Consider the following 18897-nt stretch of genomic DNA (forward strand, 5'->3'; position numbering starts at 1 on the left):
GTGTCGAAATACGGGTGGAAAATATACTGTCTCGCTAACGTCAGGTGACTATGGAGTCAGCTGATTGTAGCAGCCAGGACATGGCCGAACAGAAGGAATACTAATGAGAGAGCGGATCACCAACAGCCACTGTTTCGCCGAGGTTGAGCCAGGTTTTTTGTTTTCTATGAAAAGCGCAACCTGGGCGAAATAAATTGGTCCAAGGTACTGATCATGTCTGTTGTGTTAGGATGGAGTTAAGTGAGCCACAGTGCGTGTGTTAGTTGATGAAAGCCGCCGCACTGCACACAGGGGAAACAGGTTGTGTTGAGGGAAATAATGGAGCTAGCTGCTGAGAGTTAGCTAGAATACAAAAACATCACAAGTCGAGACGGTAAAAGCTCCAGCTTCTGATTTGGTTGGAGTTACACAGGTTAAGGTAGTAAGCTGTGTGTGTTTTAAACGGTTCAGGAAATAGCTGAATAGCTATATAACTAACGTTACACAATGTAGCTAACGTTAACTCCTGTTAGCCGAGCTTGCTAACATGCGTTTGCAGAAGCCCAGTTCTGGTGATGGACTCAACTCTGGTATGTTTGAAACATGGGGCTGGAACAGGTTAGAGTCGCTGTAGTGATCAGAAATGAAGCCTGTAGTTAGTAAGGCACATGACGATTTAAGTCCATGTTTTGTTGTCCGTGTAATTGGACACTGTGTGTGTTGGTATATAAGTGCAGCACAGGTGCATGATGCGTCTGTCACTCTGACCTTGTCCACTGTCACTGTAGTTCACTGATCAGACTAAATGCTGGGTTTGTAATCTGTCTGATCTCAAGAGCTGTTGATCACTGTTTGGTTCAAGGAGTGTTACGAGTTGCGATTAGTTTATGTCAGTGCTGGTAATTGACTCAATGAAAGTCCTGTTTATTTCCTTCTTCTGCGTGTGAAACTCGGCCAGTGCTCGGTTTTCTCATGGGAGATGATGGAAATTACTGAGATCTTCCGGTGTGTCCTTTAAACTGAAGGAAAAAGCACAAATCATCTTTTTCCCCTTGAGGCGTAATGTATAATTGGGATATTATCATGTCAGTTCGAATGGTGCATAAACTATATGGCCAAAAGTTTGTAGACACCTGACCGTCGCACCCATGTGTGCTTTTTGAACACCCCATTCCAGATTTAGTCCCCCTTTGCCCTCCAGTCTTCTGGGAAGTCTTTCCACTAGATTTCGGAGCGTGGCTGTGGGGATTTGTGCCCATTTAGCCACGAGCATTAGTGAGGTCAGGCTCTGATGTCGGCTGAGGCAGCCTGGGATTTAGTTGACATTGCAGTTGCAATTTTGCGATCGCAGAAATGAACACAAAATCAAGCAAACACCACAGTATTCAGACGAGCTTGCCATTTTTCAGGATTACTGCAGATTTTGGTCATGTGACATCATCACAACGCAAATTCAGCCGAAGCCCTCTTCAGTTCATGAGTACAGCTTAAAGGTTTCTTACCAACAGACATCACTGCGAAATACCATGAAAACAGTTTCTGTTTGATAATAGCCGCAGCAAAATCAAACATTTTTGGATGCATTCACAAAAAACCTCTTCGTCGACTCCAGCTTTGGCAAACCATGGCTTCATGGAGCTTTGTGAACAGGGACATTGTCATGCTAGAACATGTTTGGGTCTCTTAGTTCCAGTGAAGGGGAAATTGTAATGCTACAGCATGCAAAGACATTCTATACAATTATGTGCTTCCAATTTTATGGCAGCAGTTTGGGGAAGACACACATATGGGTGTGATGGTCAGGTGTCAACATACTTTTGTTTTATATTATATATGTATGTGTGTGTGTGTGTGTGTGTGTGTGTATATATATATATATATATGTGTATGTGTGTGTGTGTGTGTGTGTGTGTATGTATGTATGTATGTATGTATAATAACCACGGTGTCCTGGAAATGTGATCAGTTTTGTGGTAACAGGTAATCGCTATGGCAGAACACATGGAGAACGGTCCCAGCAATTGCAACGGTGAGGCGGAGCAGGTGTGGGAGCGACCCTGGACGTTGGACGAGATGCGGAAAAACAGCGCCAGTTGGTCTTTAGCTGCAGATTCTGGGGTATTTACATTAATTACAGAAATGTTTGGAGTGTGGAGTTACTTGCCATGGTGCATGATTGTCACTTTGATGTCTTTTCACCTTGACAGCTTTTTCTCTACTTGCAAGACTTCTCTCAGTGGATGTTGTCCAAGACCCATGAGATCGAAAAACAGTTGGATGGCCTTATAAGGGACACCAAAGCAACTGACAGCTGCCTCCACACCGTCTTCAATGAGTTTCTTATGCTTTCCAACATACAATTTATAGAAAATGTGCGTTTGAGAAATTAATTCTTTATTTTGAATTAGACAGTAATGTGCTTGAGCAGCTAAATTTGATGTCAAATGTAAATTTTTTTTAATCACTCAGAGGGTTTATGATGAAGAAGTTGAGGAGCCAGTCCCAAAAACAGAGGCCCAGGAGAAACACCCTGAACAGGTCTGTACACTTCTAGCCTTTTAACCCTGATACTGGGAAATCTCTGTTGTTTTTTATTTTTATGTTATGAAGTTATGATGTCGGGTCAGTACTGTCTGTGGTTGTGTTAAGCTTTATTCTGTATATTTTAAAGTAAGCATGCATGTAAATTGTCCAATCTTGGTTCAGTCAAAAATGGGTAAGTTGATACCGGCCTGAAATGGATTGATGGTCAGATCAGATTTGAAATTTTTTCTGTCTGTCCACTGATGTGTTCTGTACTGTTAACTGACACAACATGGATATGTCACAACACGCCACTATTGCAGCTCTAATTTTGCAACAGAATCTTGCAGAATTTTTTTCTCATTTGCTAAGAGGATGTCGGTATTGGATCATTATTGTGTATTAGCCAATACTAAGAGCTCTGATATTGATATTTGATCTGAAAAATGGGGTCTGTGTCTGCCTAATTAAAAGTCTTAGATAAACTTAATTTCCATGCAAATAATTTCTATTCCAGACAAAGTTAGACATGTTGCTGTTTCAGTAAGGGGATTAAACTGCATGTCTATAAAAACCACAAATATATTTGTAAAAAAAAAAAAAAGGCAGTTTTGGATGTATCACTCTAACACTGTCTCTTACTGCTCCTTTAAAAGGAAAAAACACGAGAACAGAAAGAAGCTGAGCTGATACCTAAAGTCCAGGAGGCAGTGAACTATGGTCTGAAGGTCCTGGAATCAGCATTTGAGCAACTGGACGTTAAAGTAGGGAACTCGGACTCTGAGGACGAGGAGGCAGCTGACAGAGTGGAACCCATTCTAGAACCCAAGGTGAGAGTTCTCCGGTTCGGTGAAGATTAGGGCTCCCATTACCCATTACATTGATGATTGATTAAACTATGATTTTTTTTAAAAATTAATTGTTAGATGGATTGTTTTTAAAACCTAAAACTGTAATACAACAACAGGTCAGTAACTGCAATACAGTGTTACTGACGTTTATCAGATAATCTGTCACAAGTGCTTAATGTCAACCAGATGGGACACCTAAACCAGTTTATTTATTAAATTATTTTTACCACGTTCTGCACACTTTCCTTTTACAACTCTGTCTTATCTGCATTTACAGCCCTGATTTATACAATTTTAACCAGGCATTCAAAACAAACATCTAATGGCTGTCTTGCTAACTGAAACAGTCCCATGCTGAAATAAATTTTGCTTACCGTGTGTGCATCAAGTGAATCATTTTCATTTTAATGCCTGGAATCAATGAATCATCTCTCTTTGGGATCGACTTCATCAGGATGCTGACCTGATTACTTGACACACAGTATATATTAAGATATTCAGTATATATCGTGTACACTAAGAAAATTCAACAATGTAGAATTTGTCAATACTACTGGGTCAAAAATAGTGGAACTACACATGAGGTAATTGATTCAAACAGCTTCGCAACTCACTGCTGAAAAAAAAAAAAATATATATATATAGACCACGTTCATTTTCAACCCATTTCTACACAAGATAATGTTTTCTAATAGGGCAGGAAGGATCAAAATATATAACCATGAATGTGAATTACAGTTAGAAATCCAGATAAGCTAGACTCCATAATAAACGTGATTCAGTCTGGCACAGTGGAAGTTAAAATGCTCGTGCAGGTTTTTGTGATGAAAGAAATGAAACCAAGATGTATTATGCCAGACATTTTTCCACGTTGTTGGTTGCTATGTTACAATAAAGGTGGAAAAAGATCAGACATGATTGAGCTGCTTTTTTTTTAAACTTAATTATTATTATTTTTTTTTTACATCACAGAAACCCTAACATGGGTGTGTAGACCTTTTAAGTCCACTGCACATAGCATTTCCACTTTTCTCATGTTGAACACAAATAAATCATTCAAAATGTCAAACTGTTACTCACATGAAACTATATATCATGTCATGGTTATTATGAGACTAACAGCATAGTGTAATTTAGAGTTCTCATATTTTCTATTGTGAAATGCACCACGATTTTTGCCAAAATGTGTTTTTAGTCTAAATGATATCACACCACAGCATGCGTGCTTCTTAACACAGTCCATTAATTAAAAAATTTGTTGCCAGCTGTTTTTATCATCAATTTACGTAATTCTTGCCCTTTAATTATTGCAGCCCTACTACGGCTACACTGTATTTGTATGAGATGACAAAGTGCGGTACATCGCATTGGTGAGGTAGTGTTTTAATTAGCATTTTCTCATTTTTTTAACAGGATTTATACATAGACAGGCCGCTACCATACTTGATTGGATCTCAGGTTTTTATGGAACAGGATGACGTTGGCCTGGGAGATCTCTCCAGTGATGGTGGCGTACTCCTAATGCCTTACTTCATTCCATTCTCTGAATTGAATTAATTTTTATTAATAGCCTGTGCGTTGCTCTCTCTCTCTCTCTCTCTCTCTCTCTCTGTCTCTCTCTCTCTCTTTCTCTTTCACAGAAATGTCCATTGACAGTGACAGGGAGAGTTTTGTTGAGAGTGAAGTTGATAAAGATCAGGAGGAGGTAAAGTTAGATATTATGCACATTTAATAAATGTAATTTATTTGTATAGTGCTTTTAGCAATAGACATAGTCACAAAAAAACTTTCCCTGATGAAAAGTTGCTTTGTGACAATCTTGGTTTAAATTTAGATTCCTTGTGAGCAAGCCAGATTCAACAGTAACCCTAATCTATTTGTTTCTAGCTGAGTGTAACTTGACTAGATTTATGGTAGCATATCCTATCTGTAACTGCCAACAAAAATCAGGCTTGTCTACATAAGATGATTTCTAATCCTAACAGCACTCAGATGAGGACTTTGACCAAGAACGAGAAAGCCAAGGAAGCTTAAAGAAAGTAAGAACTGTTTATGTACAGTATTCAGTTCATTGCTTTTGGTTCTATGTTACGAGGGCATGCAAGTGAAAAAAATAAATAAATTCTTACTTAGAAGATGGCAATATATGTAACTTACTGTGTATGAGCTGTTTTTGATGTATCTTTATAGAAGCCAGTCAGTTCTGATGAAGAAGAAGAAAATGAAGATTCTGACTTATTTGGAGAATCTGACAAGGATGAAGATGAAGCCAGAAGGGTGAATAATTTGCGTTTGTTCATACATGCATTAGTAAATGGCACTGGTACATGTGAATTATTATTATTTTTTTTACCATCACATCTTTTTAAAATCTAATTTGATGCATAATGATATATTAGGGTGTATTTTACCAAAACAAAATATTTGATCACTTTGAGTCTTGTTTAGAATTTACTCAATTCAGTGAAGTGGGCTTTCATTGTCAAAAATGGACTTAATAAGGATTGCAGTTAAACTTATTTAGAAATAGTTTTCTCAGCAAATATCTCGGTTGATTTTCTGCATCTGCTTGTCTTTCAGGATGATGTGGGTCCAGCATCTTTCGCTGACCAGCTGGCGGCAAGAATTAAAGATGCAACAAAAAAGCCAGAGACAGACCGTACATGTAAGTTCATTGTTCTTAGTTATGTATTATTTTATTCTTTTTATATATATATATATATATATATATATATATATATATATATATATATATATATATATATATATATATGAAGATTTTTTTTTGTCACAGTTAGTGGATTTTTATTTGGGTAATTTTCACATTTTTTATTTAGTTTTGTTTACATTTGCACGTTTGTAATTCTTTTCAAGCATTGTCATCAGGCACATCAGTCACCAAGAGGAAAAACCAAGGAAAGAAACTGCCAGAGGCACGGGGTACATGTAACTTCATTCATACTGTAGGAGAGGTTCTCTCAGTCAGAATGCCTTGCTGTTTGCTTAATATGTTTGTAATACTTCAAACAGGATTAGCATTCATATAAACTGACAATGCCTTCAAAACTTCCTTTTTTTTGTTACCCAACTTATTCATTTCTTTTACATTTTATTTCCTTAAAATTCCCCAGAAGAACATATTTACACCGAATGACTTGCAGTGTCTATTGTAGCTTGAGCAAATCACACGATAAACCCGTTCATTTCACATCCATTTTGTTGCAGTGGAAGATGAAGATGAGATGTTCAAGCCTCCAAAAATGGAGGATGATGAGTATTCTCCATTTGGAGGAAATGGTGGTCTCTTTAGTGGCGGTAAAGGCTTGTTTGATGATGATGAGGTAAGTGTTCATACACTGTTGATTGGTTATTAGGCATTGAAAAAATCACTCGGAAAGGACAAAATGTAAAAATATATCTTGTGAAATGAAATTCAAATTCTAAACAAAGATTTACAAACTGAAGGCAGTAGCGAAATAATATAATTGCTGACATTTTGAATGTTTTTCTGTGTTTCAGCAAGGTGATCTGTTTTCTGAGGCACCCAAAAAGGAGAAGGAGCAAGGAGTGTCTAAAAAAACAGGTACCATACCAAGAGCAACCTGAATTTACTGACCTTTCCTAAAGTTCATTTTTGGAAGATGTATAGTGTGTTATAAATCTATAACCTAATTCTTTTGTTTTTTGTAGAGCATGTCAACACTAAGAAACCACCCACAGGTGCGGTTTCCATTTTCCCAGGTAAATTTCTTTCTTAATAATTCATAAAAACCTGAGGTTTATCATTAAGAGTTTTAGCCTTTAATTGAGGGATATTTGTGTGTGTTTTTTTTTCCTGCCAGAAAACAGACTCTTTGGATCACCAAATGGTTCAGACTCATTAGAGAGCAAAGAGAATGACAGTCCAGTCAAATCCAAAGTGCAGGCAGCTCGAAAACAAACCTCACTAGGAAGTGGTCTATTTGATGACAACGAGGATGATGACGACTTTTTCAGTGGGAAGACGCTTAAAAAACCCACGTTTGGTGAGTTGGTGTAGGCCTGTGTCGGTGAAGCCCTGTCACGTGAATATTACTTGTAAAACATAAAAAAGGGTAGATGCTGTAGTAAAAATCATATCTTGTGTTTAGCTGCACAGGAGAAAGCCAAGCCAAAGACAACAGCAGACCTGTTTGGAGGTGAAGATGATGATGATGATGAGGACGGTGACTTTTTTGGCGTGGGTTCTCGTTCTGCTATTTCTCAGCAGCGCAAGAAAGTTGTGGAAGAGGAAGAGGTGGTAAAACCCCCAGAGAAAAAGGTAGTTAAGCATATTGCTGCACTTCCTAGATGAGGTTATTGCACAAATTTCCCTTCTGTAACCTCTTCATATGAAAGTTATATTCCATTCATTGTTGACTTCACAGTCCAGCTTATGATGTTTAAAGCTCTGAATACTTACCTGGTGATCAGTAGTTATACCAGATGCAAAACCCAATGTGAGCACATATCTCAGGCACGCCTGCTGTTAATTCAGATGATCACTTACAGTTCAGACAGCGCAAGAGCTGTACTCACTTTTCTTAGTGTTTCAGAGAATATTAGGAATTCAAGATCTCTACTTGTTTTTACCTATACTTGCTTAGTGCATATACATGCTTTTTAAATTTTTTTTATTTTTTAAGTAATTTGTATTAGATTTATAGTCAATCCATTCACAACTGTAGGTTATTCAGCTTTATCATAAATACTTAAATGTAGGTATTTTGTTTAATCTTGTGCTCTTTTATGTAAACCACCTTGACATTTTGTACAAAGTGCTATATAAATTATTATTAGTAGTAGTATTACACCATATTTTTCTTTCTTTGTCTCATAGAAAGCAATATTTCACTTTCTGCTTGTAGGATTCCTAGTAGGAGTACAGACAATGCAGGCAGGTTTGACAGTCATTAAATGAAATGTATGATAAATTTGTTTGCATGCAGTTACCTGCTGGTGCCATCTCTATGTTTGGGCCTGGCACAAATAGTCTTCTTGCTGAAAGCCTGAAGAAACGTCATCCTTCAACAAGTGAGGAGTCTGTGAAATCTGAGGAGGTATAAAAACCATTCCTTATACACTCTCCCTCTCTATCTCTCTCTTTCGCACGCTACATTTGTCCCATTTTCTCTGCTGCTGATTTTGTTTTTGATGTAAATTTTTTTTTTTTTTTTTTTTTTTAAAGAGTATTCCCCCTCCTGTGGTCAAACCATCAGTTGTTCCTAAAACAACAGCGAAAGCGCAGAGCAAGAGTCTTTTCTCTGATGATGAGGACTCACAAGTATGCTTTTATTAAAAAAAAATAAAAATTTGTGAATTGTAAAAGTGAAAGCTTTATCACAATGTTTTTTCTTTTGCATTTCTTTCTTTTTTTTTTTTTTTTGCCAAAGATATTCCCTACTGTGCCAAAAAGTCAGTCAAAACCAGAAGGCCCAGCACAGAACAAACCAAGCAAGGCTGCGATCTCTATATTTGATGACGAGGAGGAGGAGGAGGTGAGTGTAAGCAGATCTAGCTCTAAGATATGGAACGAACAGGTAAAGTTTCATACCAAAATACAAGTCCAAGGAATTTGGCCTTTTTAATGATCATTTTTAATTCTGCAGGATCTTTTTTCCTCTGTGCCAAAATCTCAGTCAGATCAGATCAAAACAGCCGTGCCCCAACCCAAGAAAAGTTTATCAAGTGCTCTTTTTAGTGATGATGAGGTATGGAGAAAGTCAAACCTTGCCATAAAACTGGACTAGAATTCATTATGCGCTGAATATGATTAACCAAGATGGATTGGACTGAATTTATCTAATCTTTGTTCACTGTGTATTTCCCAGGATCAGTGGATGAGCTCACAGCCCAGTCCAGCCGTGCCTGACGTGAAGAGTGGTGGGATGAAGGCTAGCACCAGTGCCCCCTCCAGGCTCCCCAGTGCCAAAGCACCACAGAAAGATGGCTTGTTTGATGACCATGACGATGATGATCTGTTTGCAGCCACCAAGGAACCAAGGTGTCCTTTAAATCAGCATTATTTTAACAAGAACCACTGATTTTCAGGGAATAATATCTTTCCCACATGCACCCTATTGTAAACCAATATACTAAAAGTACAAATAGCACTGATTGTGACTTTAATCTCAGAGAAACATAGTATCTGAATAAGAATAGAATTCTGAAGCAAATGTTTGAAAGTTCCTGCACCAAACAACACAGGAGACTTACATTTGTCCTTTCAGTCAGAAGAAACCTCAGAGAGTCTCCCTCCTGTTCGAGGACGAAGACGATGAAGACAAAGGTTCATTATTTGGTTTTAAACCATCTTCAAACAAAGGAACTCCAGAGGTCAACGTAAGTTGTGTAATTAAAATAATCTAAGAGTTCAGTTAAACACACACGTACAAACTAGTAATATTGTCTGTTTAGTTGCACTGTTGACTTTATTTACTTGATGATGACTTCTTTTTATTCATAATTTACTCAAGTGGAACACTTGGTATTCATAATGAATTGTTTATGTTCATGGAATCTAGGCGGGTACATCTCGTGTAAGAAGGAGATTTTGTATAAGATTTAAGGAGTTGATCTACCACAAAGAGCTTGCATGTGGAATCTGATTAAATTGCAACGGGCCAGTCACTAACCACGTGAGGTCTAATTCATTTAGTTTCAGACAGACTAGCCAGTGTGAAATGCCACTCTCGAAGCTATCTGTGTTAGAACAGCAGACGGAGAGCTCGCTGGTTTACAGAAAAGAGAATTAAACACGAGCGTGTGTATGTTTCAGGTGCCTGCTGCTGCATCTAAGGCTCCCTCTCTGTTTGGCCCAGAGGAGACTCAGGAAGTGGTGAATGTAGCTGAGGAGAAGCCTTCAGACAAGAAGGCTGTCCCTGCGGAGACTAACAAGAGTAAAAAGCCTGCTGGAGCTGTTAGCTTGTTCGGAGGAATCAACGTGCTAGGAGGCGAAGCCAAAACCACTACAGTGAGGATAAAAACGATGATGCGCCCTTTCAGGTATTTGATGCAAAAAATTTCAATTAGCAAATTAAAACTCATTTGTGTGTGTGTGCTACAGAAACAGAGCAAGAATGCACTGGAGGACTTTGATGATCTTGACTGGCAAAAGGAAGCCCCACCACCCATGGAGACCAAGGAGAAAAAGGCCACGAAAAACACGTTTAGTCTGTTTGATGATGACGAGGAAGAAGAGGAACCTGATGAGATACCTCCTCTTTCCACAGCAACCAAGCATACAGACAAAAGTACATTAAAGGTTGGCTTTATTATATTATATTTATTCTATGTACCTATATGGGGATCTGTCTAATATATTTAATATTTAAATGCACTATACTGCCAATATAGTTTCGCTCGCTCGCTCGCTCACGCACGCCAAAAAAACTAACATTTTCCCAACAGTTGACTGTTTATTTTCACAACATGTTAACAACACAAACTTATCAGCATCTGCATTTAAACAAGACAACAGAGAACAAAAGAACAAACTATGGAACAGAACAGAAGAGTAAGTGTGTGGAGAGGGAGAGAGAGAGAGAGAGAGAGAGTGTGTTTGTGTCCTGCCTCGCTTGCTTCTTCCACCTCTTTGGCCATTATCTTCTAGGACTGAGCTGCTAAAAAAAATGTAAGCGGTTGTCCCATTCAGACCACTTCAGCGCATTATACGTGATATAAACTAATTATTAAAACAACATATATTCATGAACATTCAACAGTAACGGAAGAATGCCACCGAATGTAGCCAAGAAAAAGTACATTTCCATGATTAAAAATGAACTTGAGTAAGAGTATGGCTAGTTAAACCTACTCTTAAAAGTACTTTTTTCCTTTTTTTTTCTTTCCCCTTGAGTAAATGTAACGCAGTAAATGTAGAGTGTTACTACTCACCTCTGACGCCTGTTTCACACACGATCCGTTTGCAGTACGTATGTAGTATGTATTTTTTCCCCTGCCCATATTAACAGGTTAGAGCATCACACTGCTCACGGATGCGATGCAGCGATCTTTTCCACACCGAATCTATTTTTGCTGTGCTGTACGCTGAATTAAAGCAATAGGGCATAGTTCGTGGTCAAAATGAACACTGATTGACACAAAAATGTAATAATTTCCCCATAAATGCATGTAATTAAAGTATACAGCTGTTTCATAGTCATCTTGTTACTTTAAGCCTGGGGTAAAGCAAAGAAAACACTTACCAAGAGTTGCAAAAATAACTAATGTGGTCAAAAGTATATTTTTAAATGTGAAATACATTACACAGCATGTTCTATTGTGTGTGGGTGAGTGGGGGGCAATCACGTGACAGGCTGGTTATCAGAGAAAGTTGTGTATGACCTGCGGGAATTCTTTTATAAAGTGTATAAAAAATGTAAATGCAAAAGAAAAGCTACAGGAGGCAGTTTCCTCAGCTGTTTGCGTGGATGGGAAGTTTTCATTTAAAATGTTTGTGATACTACCTTTTCCCCATGTTTAAATGTTTTGCTACTTGCTTGAGTAACGTAATATTTAAATCTATATAGAAGAAATGAATGGAATATTACGTTGTTTGTCATTACGTCATTCAAAGTCCTGTCATCCTCCACCTTCATGTCCTTTTCTGAACGCGTGTTCCGCCGCGGATCAGCTGCGCACTGCAAAGCGTCTCGTGTGAAAGCACAATGAGCGCATGCTGCTTCCTCACCACATGCGTACTGCAAACGGATCATGTATGAAACAGGCGTGATAATGGGTTTAAAGCTGCAGAACTGAACTTTTGCCTCTCTATCGCCATCTCTGTTTGAAACGGTTTGGAGGTGCTAGTTACTTGAGTTATTTATTCAAATTTTTATTATTTTTTTAAACATGGGCTGTGCATCGGCACTGCTTCTCTGTGCGGAAGAATCTGATGGTTTGAGGTATACTTATCTTTTTTTTCTTTTTTCTTGAAGTCACTATTTTCTCCAATGCATTGTCACTGTCTGCTCACAGCCTCACAATAATATCAGTGCTGTAGTGTATTTCACCCTCCCACAGTTATTACAGGTTATAACAAAAAAACAAGCATAACATACACATATATACTAATAGCATCTCCTTTTCCATCTCTAATTCAAATTCAAACTCTAAATGTGATGTACATGATTTGTCTCCACTGTAATTTAAGACGTCGAGTTCAGTTGTACTGTGTTCTCTCTTTTATCGTGGAAGCTTCCTTTCTGAACTGTCTTCATACATAAGGGTAAAAACAGACAGTTCTTGATACTTTTTATTTATTTATTTATTTAGCCCTGATGAACACCTCTAACTTGCACACCATGGTAGTGTTTCTCTGCAACAAAATTCTGGCAGATGTGGCTTTGCTTTGCATATTTTTCACAGACTTATTGTGGATGTAAGGTGTACCAAATACACCTACTGCGTATATGTGTGTACAAAGAGTTAATAATGAGATGATGCTGGTTGTGTTTCAGTCTCAGGAGCCGAAAACATTTGTGAAGAGCACAGGCGTGTTTCAGGATGAGGAGCTTCTGTTCAGCCAGACGCAACAAAGAGACAATGACCCAGAGGTGGACCTCTTTGCTTCCTCTGCTAAACCCTCAGTAAGTTTAAACTACTTTGACAAGGAATATTCCTCTTATCTACTAATAATATATTTATATATCAGTCAAAAAAAAGTTTGAGAATTCCTTTCTTGTGCTCTTATTATATTTGAGAAGGCAAAACTGGATTATAAGGGATTGTGGTGTTTTGTGGTTAAAGGCACCTGTACCTAGCTCAGTGAAGCCTGCTGTTTCTACATTGTTTGGGGAGGAGGAGGATGACGACGACTTGTTCAGCTCTGCAAAGCCAAAAGCTCCTCCGGTAATACAGATGGCTTTCTTTCTATAAACATTATAAAGAAATACGGAATCTGGTGTTTGGGGTTTTTTTTTTAAAAATTATTTTATTTATTTATTTATTTATTTATTTATTTTTAACCTGTGTTCTAGAACACTGAGAGGGGAATTAGGAGCATGTTTAATTCTTATTATATGATTTCCACGTTTAGAAAGTACCAGTCAAGCCGGATAAGGCTAAACATGATGAAACTGACAAAGGTTCAAGTACAGTACAGCCAGCTAAGAGTCAGGTATGTGATTTTAAAACCTTTTCTTTACACATATTTTGGACATATATTTTGGGTATGAATAACACTCCCTTTTGTGAAGTTAATGCATATCGCCTAGGGGTGTGACGATACACTCCCCTCACGATCCCATTCAGTTAGATTGTCAGAATATTTTGACCAAAATATAATGAAGAAAAATGATCATTTTTAAAAAAATTCTTTATCTGTCTGTATAAAACTAAATAAACTGACTTACTACGAACAGAGGTTTAATATTGTAAACCTATACCACAGTGCAGTTGAATTCTCGATTCTGATTGGATGACAGACGTTCTGAGGTGTGCAGTTATTTTTCCGTAAATGCACAGCTAATGTAGTTCCAGTCAGTTCTTGTCCACATTACAGTTCCATATCACTTCGCCAAGTTAACTGAACTAAAGGAAAAGCTATCCTACTGCCCACCACAGCACACAGATCTCACAACAAACAAAATGACAGACAATTTTGATTTACTAGAAATATGTAAGTAATAATTGAAGATGGGCCGTTTTAATTATTAGGCAAATAATGCGCACCCAAGGTGGTAACGCGGCCATGAAGTGAAACGGAGGCTTGAGCCATTGATATGCAGTTATTGAAGCGAAAGAGAGCAGGGAAAAAGAGAGAGCACAAAAGAGCATGAGTGATTGTAGTAATGAGACAGAAAAGCCATTGAACAAGTATCAATATTTATTTATTTATTTATTTGTTGTATTTCTCCAGTAATAAAAAACTAAAAACCCTGTGAACAAGTAGGCCTATCGATATTTATTTATTATACAGCGCCCGAGTCGTTATTGTACCGGAAATACAGCTCCAAAATCGACTAAAAAAGCCGAATTCTGTGGCCTTGTTCTCAGACACGACAGATTACAGAGGCGTGACGCTGGTGTCGTTTGAAAGCTACCGAAGAGCTCTTTTTATCTGTTCTATTGTGTTTTCTTTAACCATATATCCTATAATGCAGAGGTATCGGGCTTTTGATCACTTCACAAGTGCAGATGATTCCCTGTAATGGTGCAGGCTCCACACAAAAGAACATAGAAGGCTAAGTTCCACGATGTGAATCGCATATTTCCATGATGTACATCGTCACATTTTTGAATCGTGGTGCATCATGTCACATCGCATTGTTACACACCTAATATCATCTTTTACAAGCTTGATGGAAGTTTAGAAATATGTTTAGCAGTTATTCCATGCTCTGGCAATTTTAGCTTATGCCAGCTCTCACTATAATATTATATAATCCATAGAAAACAGATCTTCAGTGGTGTACTTGGATATGCTTATTATATTATTTTAGTAAATACCATCATGTATTAAAGTATTCCAAATGGTTTTAAAATGTAATTATTGTTTGCACAGAAGCCTGTGAGCCTGGTAAAACCCAAAGAAACTTCATCACGGATTGGAAAACTTCAAGTAATGTTTAATTAAAATTCTCTCTCCCTGTGTCTTCCTATTACACTATAAGAACTTTATCCATTGTGGCTTCACTCACAATGAACTTCATCCTCTAAACAAAAAAGGACACAAAGCTTGGGCATCTAGCTAACACGACTCTCTTTAAACACTTTAAAGCTGTATTTTACATTCTATAGATCACGCTATAAGGGCTGATGTCTGCACATATCTTTGCTTCTGTTGCCTGTGTTGTATTGTTGTTTGGTCCTGTTCACTGTATTTCTCCATATGTACAGCATGTTATAAAATCTGCAATAGTCTGTATTTCTAAGCCTTTTTTCTTGAGTCATCTTGATTTATGGCGTCAGACCATCTATTGTGGACTATATGGCAACAAAGTACTAATATGCAGATTGATTCCCATCGTGGGAGTGACAAAAGACAAGCTCAGGTTTCATGCTTAGTTACATTCATCCAGGTGTGTAACCTGTGTATATTAAAGCGCTACTGTTGGTGGATGTTGATGATTGGTGGGCCCTGGTGTTTTGACTAGGTAGCTTATGCAGTATCCTGTGATATGATATTTTTTGCCATATAACCCGCATTTTAACATCTATTAATTTTTCTGTAGGGCGTTTGAACTAATCCAGTCTGGTTTTTCCTAATATAATTTCTGAGAGCTTCCTTTGAATCTTTTCTGTGCTCTCAGGCTAGTTTGGCCATCAACCCTGCCAGCCTCCTGCGTGGAGCAGGTCCACCGGTTCCAGGTGCAGTCAGCATAACCCCTGATCTGGCTCACTCGTCCTCGCCCAGACCTGCAGGGGTGCTGCAGGCATCTGCTTCCACTACGGGACTCCAGGTTGCTGCTGAGGGAGGGATCAACTTGGACATGCCAGCTCAGGTCACTACACTACAGAATGCCAATAAGGTGGGTCAGATTATGGCTTTTGAATTGGTACTTGCCTTAAGGTTACACTGTTTTCCCTTGGTGTTAAAAAGAAGCTGTTCCTGTACAGTCCATGTTTTCACTCTTACTTTGCATGGACTTGCTTTTGTAAATGTAATATTTAACCCAAAACCTGTCTGTGCAGGACCGTGTTAAAGGCGCGTTGCAACGGCGTCCCCAGACACGTGCAGCGAGACACTTGGCTGCTCAGCGCTCTGAAGAGGCTCACCTGGACAGCCCGGAAGAAAACTCAGCTCTTCAAGCTGGTTCAGCAGCCAGAGCGACTTCATCACCGTCTGCCTTTAATCCTATACCAGCCAGACCCTCTGCTCTCACACTACCTATAACCACTAGCACCACCACAATGCCTGCACAAACACACACTGATGGGGCAGTCAGGCCCAAGATTCTCCTTCCTGCTGAGGAGGACTTGTTTTCCTCAGAGGACCTTTTTGCATCTGTCTCAGTCCCTAAGCATACCCCTCCACCACAAACCAAGACAAAGACGCCTGAGGCAGTGTTCAGTGGAACCTCCAAGAAAAAAGAGCCAGCCATGCCTGTCTTCAACGACCATAGTGAGGAGCTCTTTGCCAAAGTCAAGCCAAAGCCAGTGAAGAAAGCCAAGGCTGTGCCGTTCCATGATGATGACGATGATATTTTTGGAACAGAGAAGAAGGACTCTACGACACTTGCCGGCTCCATTAAACAAGACATATTCAAGGTGATGTACATTTTAATCCTATTCCTGAAGTTTTATAGCAGACAGCTTTCTGTTTTTCTTTAGTTAGGATTGGTGTTAAGGGATGCAATTTGTTACTTCATTGATGAGCATCAAGCAGTTGTTTTTTGCTCTGTCCCAGTGTTGTGTGAGTCACCATAGAGCAAAAATGTCTGGGGCCCCGAGAACCGTTTTGAGAACTGCTGGTCTAAAATGTCTTTACAGGACGCTGAAGAAACACCTTCCAAAGTACTTAAGAAACCTAAAGAACAGAGCTTGGAGGCAAGCCTGTTTAATGACGATGTTGACATTTTTGCTGATTTGACTCCTGTAACCAAGCCAAAGGAGAAAAAGCCGAAGAAGAAAGTGGAAACTAAATCAATATTTGATGATGACATGGGTAAGTTACTGCTGCTAGAGAGTAAAGACCAGTAAAACACAGACACATGCATTTGTGATAGATGTTCCCTACTATTTCTGCTGTTTACAGATGATATTTTCTCATCTGGAATCACAAAACCAGTAGGGGCCTCAACTGCAAAGAAGCCTAAGAAGCCTGTCCAGGAAACCAACTCAGCAGAGGAATCAGGCCATGATATTTTCGATGACCCTCTTAATGTGTTTGGTGGAAACTAAATATCTGAAATTTGTACATTTGTGTAGAGATTGTTGGACTCACAGGCTAGAACATACTGGATTAATACTGTTGACAGATATAATGTATAAATTATAGAAAAAAAAACAGCCTTATGACAAATAGATAATAAAAACTAACTTTTAATGGTATATAAAAACTCATGTTTGATCAATAGCTTGCATCCTCATCAAGAAGAGATGAACCGAAGTCTCAAGTATCTTCTAATGGCATCTGCTCATCTTTCAGCAGTAGGTTAAAGCTGCCGTGAATGGTTGTTTAGATTATTAATGGCTTGTTTTATTCCTTTGTGTTTATTATGGTAAAGCACTTTAAAATTGACATTATCAGTTATACATCATATAAAATCAAATTGATTTGATTGTGAATGGATACATTCCTCTGATATGGTAAACATGGTTTATTTGCATTGTTTTGTGTCAGTTTGTTGCGTATGACTGTCAGGATTGCTTATCAACATTAGTGCTCATTGTCTTGATGCTGTTTTTTTTTTAATATACATTTTTGTGTTGCATGTAAAATGATTTTTGTAAACTAAAGAAAATATATTTTATGAAGACTGAAATTGTTTTTTTTTTCCTCTTTTTTTCCTCTTTCCCCCCATCGTCCCCTTCATGGAAATGTTATCAATATGTTTTTAATTTGACTTTCACTTAACTGGCCTACCATTAGTTAATTACTAATTAGGCTAATATATAGTAATGTTTGGAGCAAAAGAAGTGCTCCTGTAAATTAAATTGTGTGGGTGACAGTCTGGTTGATATTGGATAATGTGCTCTCTGTGACGCATGCCGTTAACGTCCAGCTTACAAAGCACAGCGCAGTACAGTATTTTTACTATAACTAATTCCATTACCTGGCATTAATATTGCTTGTGTCCCACTATATATACACCGTTCTTTAGGTGGAGTCGTGCATGATGAATGCATGCCTGTAGAAATGAGGTCGCGGGCTCCTATCTAGAATAGCAAAATGACCCACATATTACAAATGGATCAACAAGATGGCATTTTAAAAAATGGATTTGAAATGACTTTTAATATCTGATAAAATTGGCCTAAAGTTCGTGGCTACAATAACGAGCCATAAAATCATATCGGTAATAATAATAATAATAATAATAATAATAATAATAATAAACAACTTTATTTATTTTATAGAGCACCTTTAAAAGCTGCTTCAATCAGTTAACGTTTTTCAGGTTTCTACAGAGCACATGCATCTTCCTTACTAAACAAGCAAAGCCCCCTATAATCTGTTGTAGGGATCAGTGTAAGAATATGACTTTTTCTGCAAAAAATCTTTAACAAGAAGATTATTGTTTGTTTCTACTGAGACATGGGACTTAATACAGGCACAAAAAAGCTGTTCTCTTATTTCAAGCAGTGTTCCTACATGAAAGAGTTTATTGTTTGGTGTGAACAGTGTTTGTTTTAGGGCGGATAATGAGGAAGAAGAAAAAAATCCTAACAAAAACCTTTAGTGATTGGACCGCTTATACATTTCTAATAGGCAGAAGTGTAAAAAAAAAAATTTCGTTTGGATGACAAATGACTTCATGCATTGCACATCTGCTACACTGATTAGATAATTGTATGAATGAGTAGGTGTACATGTGTTCCTAATAAAGTGCTCAGTGAGTGTAGCATGGTAGTGTGCAGT

The 18897-nt window shown here is 38.1% G+C and overlaps 1 protein-coding gene across 8 annotated transcripts; it reads left to right on the forward strand.

The window, feature by feature from the left end:
* On the forward strand, nucleotides 1-18354 carry washc2c (WASH complex subunit 2C). Of its 8 annotated transcripts, none has more exons than XM_053621069.1 (32): nucleotides 2-204; nucleotides 1946-2097; nucleotides 2187-2351; nucleotides 2449-2517; nucleotides 3159-3332; nucleotides 4767-4860; nucleotides 4994-5058; nucleotides 5339-5392; nucleotides 5544-5630; nucleotides 5934-6018; nucleotides 6228-6293; nucleotides 6579-6694; nucleotides 6873-6936; nucleotides 7044-7094; nucleotides 7196-7378; nucleotides 7484-7653; nucleotides 8321-8431; nucleotides 8560-8655; nucleotides 8765-8861; nucleotides 9009-9082; nucleotides 9203-9375; nucleotides 9602-9713; nucleotides 10150-10344; nucleotides 10438-10635; nucleotides 12833-12961; nucleotides 13122-13223; nucleotides 13411-13491; nucleotides 14878-14934; nucleotides 15626-15844; nucleotides 16008-16583; nucleotides 16806-16980; nucleotides 17071-18351. In XM_053621069.1, exons 2-32 carry the CDS (start codon nucleotides 1969-1971, stop codon nucleotides 17214-17216), a joined length of 4113 nt encoding a protein of 1370 aa, XP_053477044.1. In that variant the 5' UTR covers nucleotides 2-204; nucleotides 1946-1968; the 3' UTR covers nucleotides 17217-18351. The 8 variants fall into 8 exon arrangements, with proteins under 8 accessions (XP_053477047.1, XP_053477044.1, XP_053477041.1 ...); XM_053621066.1 differs by having other exon boundaries at nucleotides 1960-2097; nucleotides 8765-8869; nucleotides 8981-9082; XM_053621067.1 differs by having other exon boundaries at nucleotides 2-142; nucleotides 8765-8869; nucleotides 8981-9082.
* The last annotated feature ends 543 nt before the right edge of the window (nucleotides 18355-18897 follow it).

Source organism: Ictalurus furcatus, chromosome 3 (assembly GCF_023375685.1).
Source record: "Ictalurus furcatus strain D&B chromosome 3, Billie_1.0, whole genome shotgun sequence".
In the NCBI taxonomy this organism is placed as follows: Eukaryota; Metazoa; Chordata; class Actinopteri; order Siluriformes; family Ictaluridae; genus Ictalurus; species Ictalurus furcatus.

Excerpts from the sequence above, each read along its gene's own strand:
- washc2c (XM_053621066.1), top strand. The coding sequence starts at position 1,969 with ATGGCAGAACACATGGAGAACGGTCCCAGCAATTGCAACGGTGAGGCG. Across the intron at positions 16,584-16,805 it reads TTAAACAAGACATATTCAAG|GACGCTGAAGAAACACCTTC; the intron begins GTGATGTACATT and ends ATGTCTTTACAG. Across the intron at positions 16,981-17,070 it reads AATATTTGATGATGACATGG|ATGATATTTTCTCATCTGGA; the intron begins GTAAGTTACTGC and ends TGCTGTTTACAG.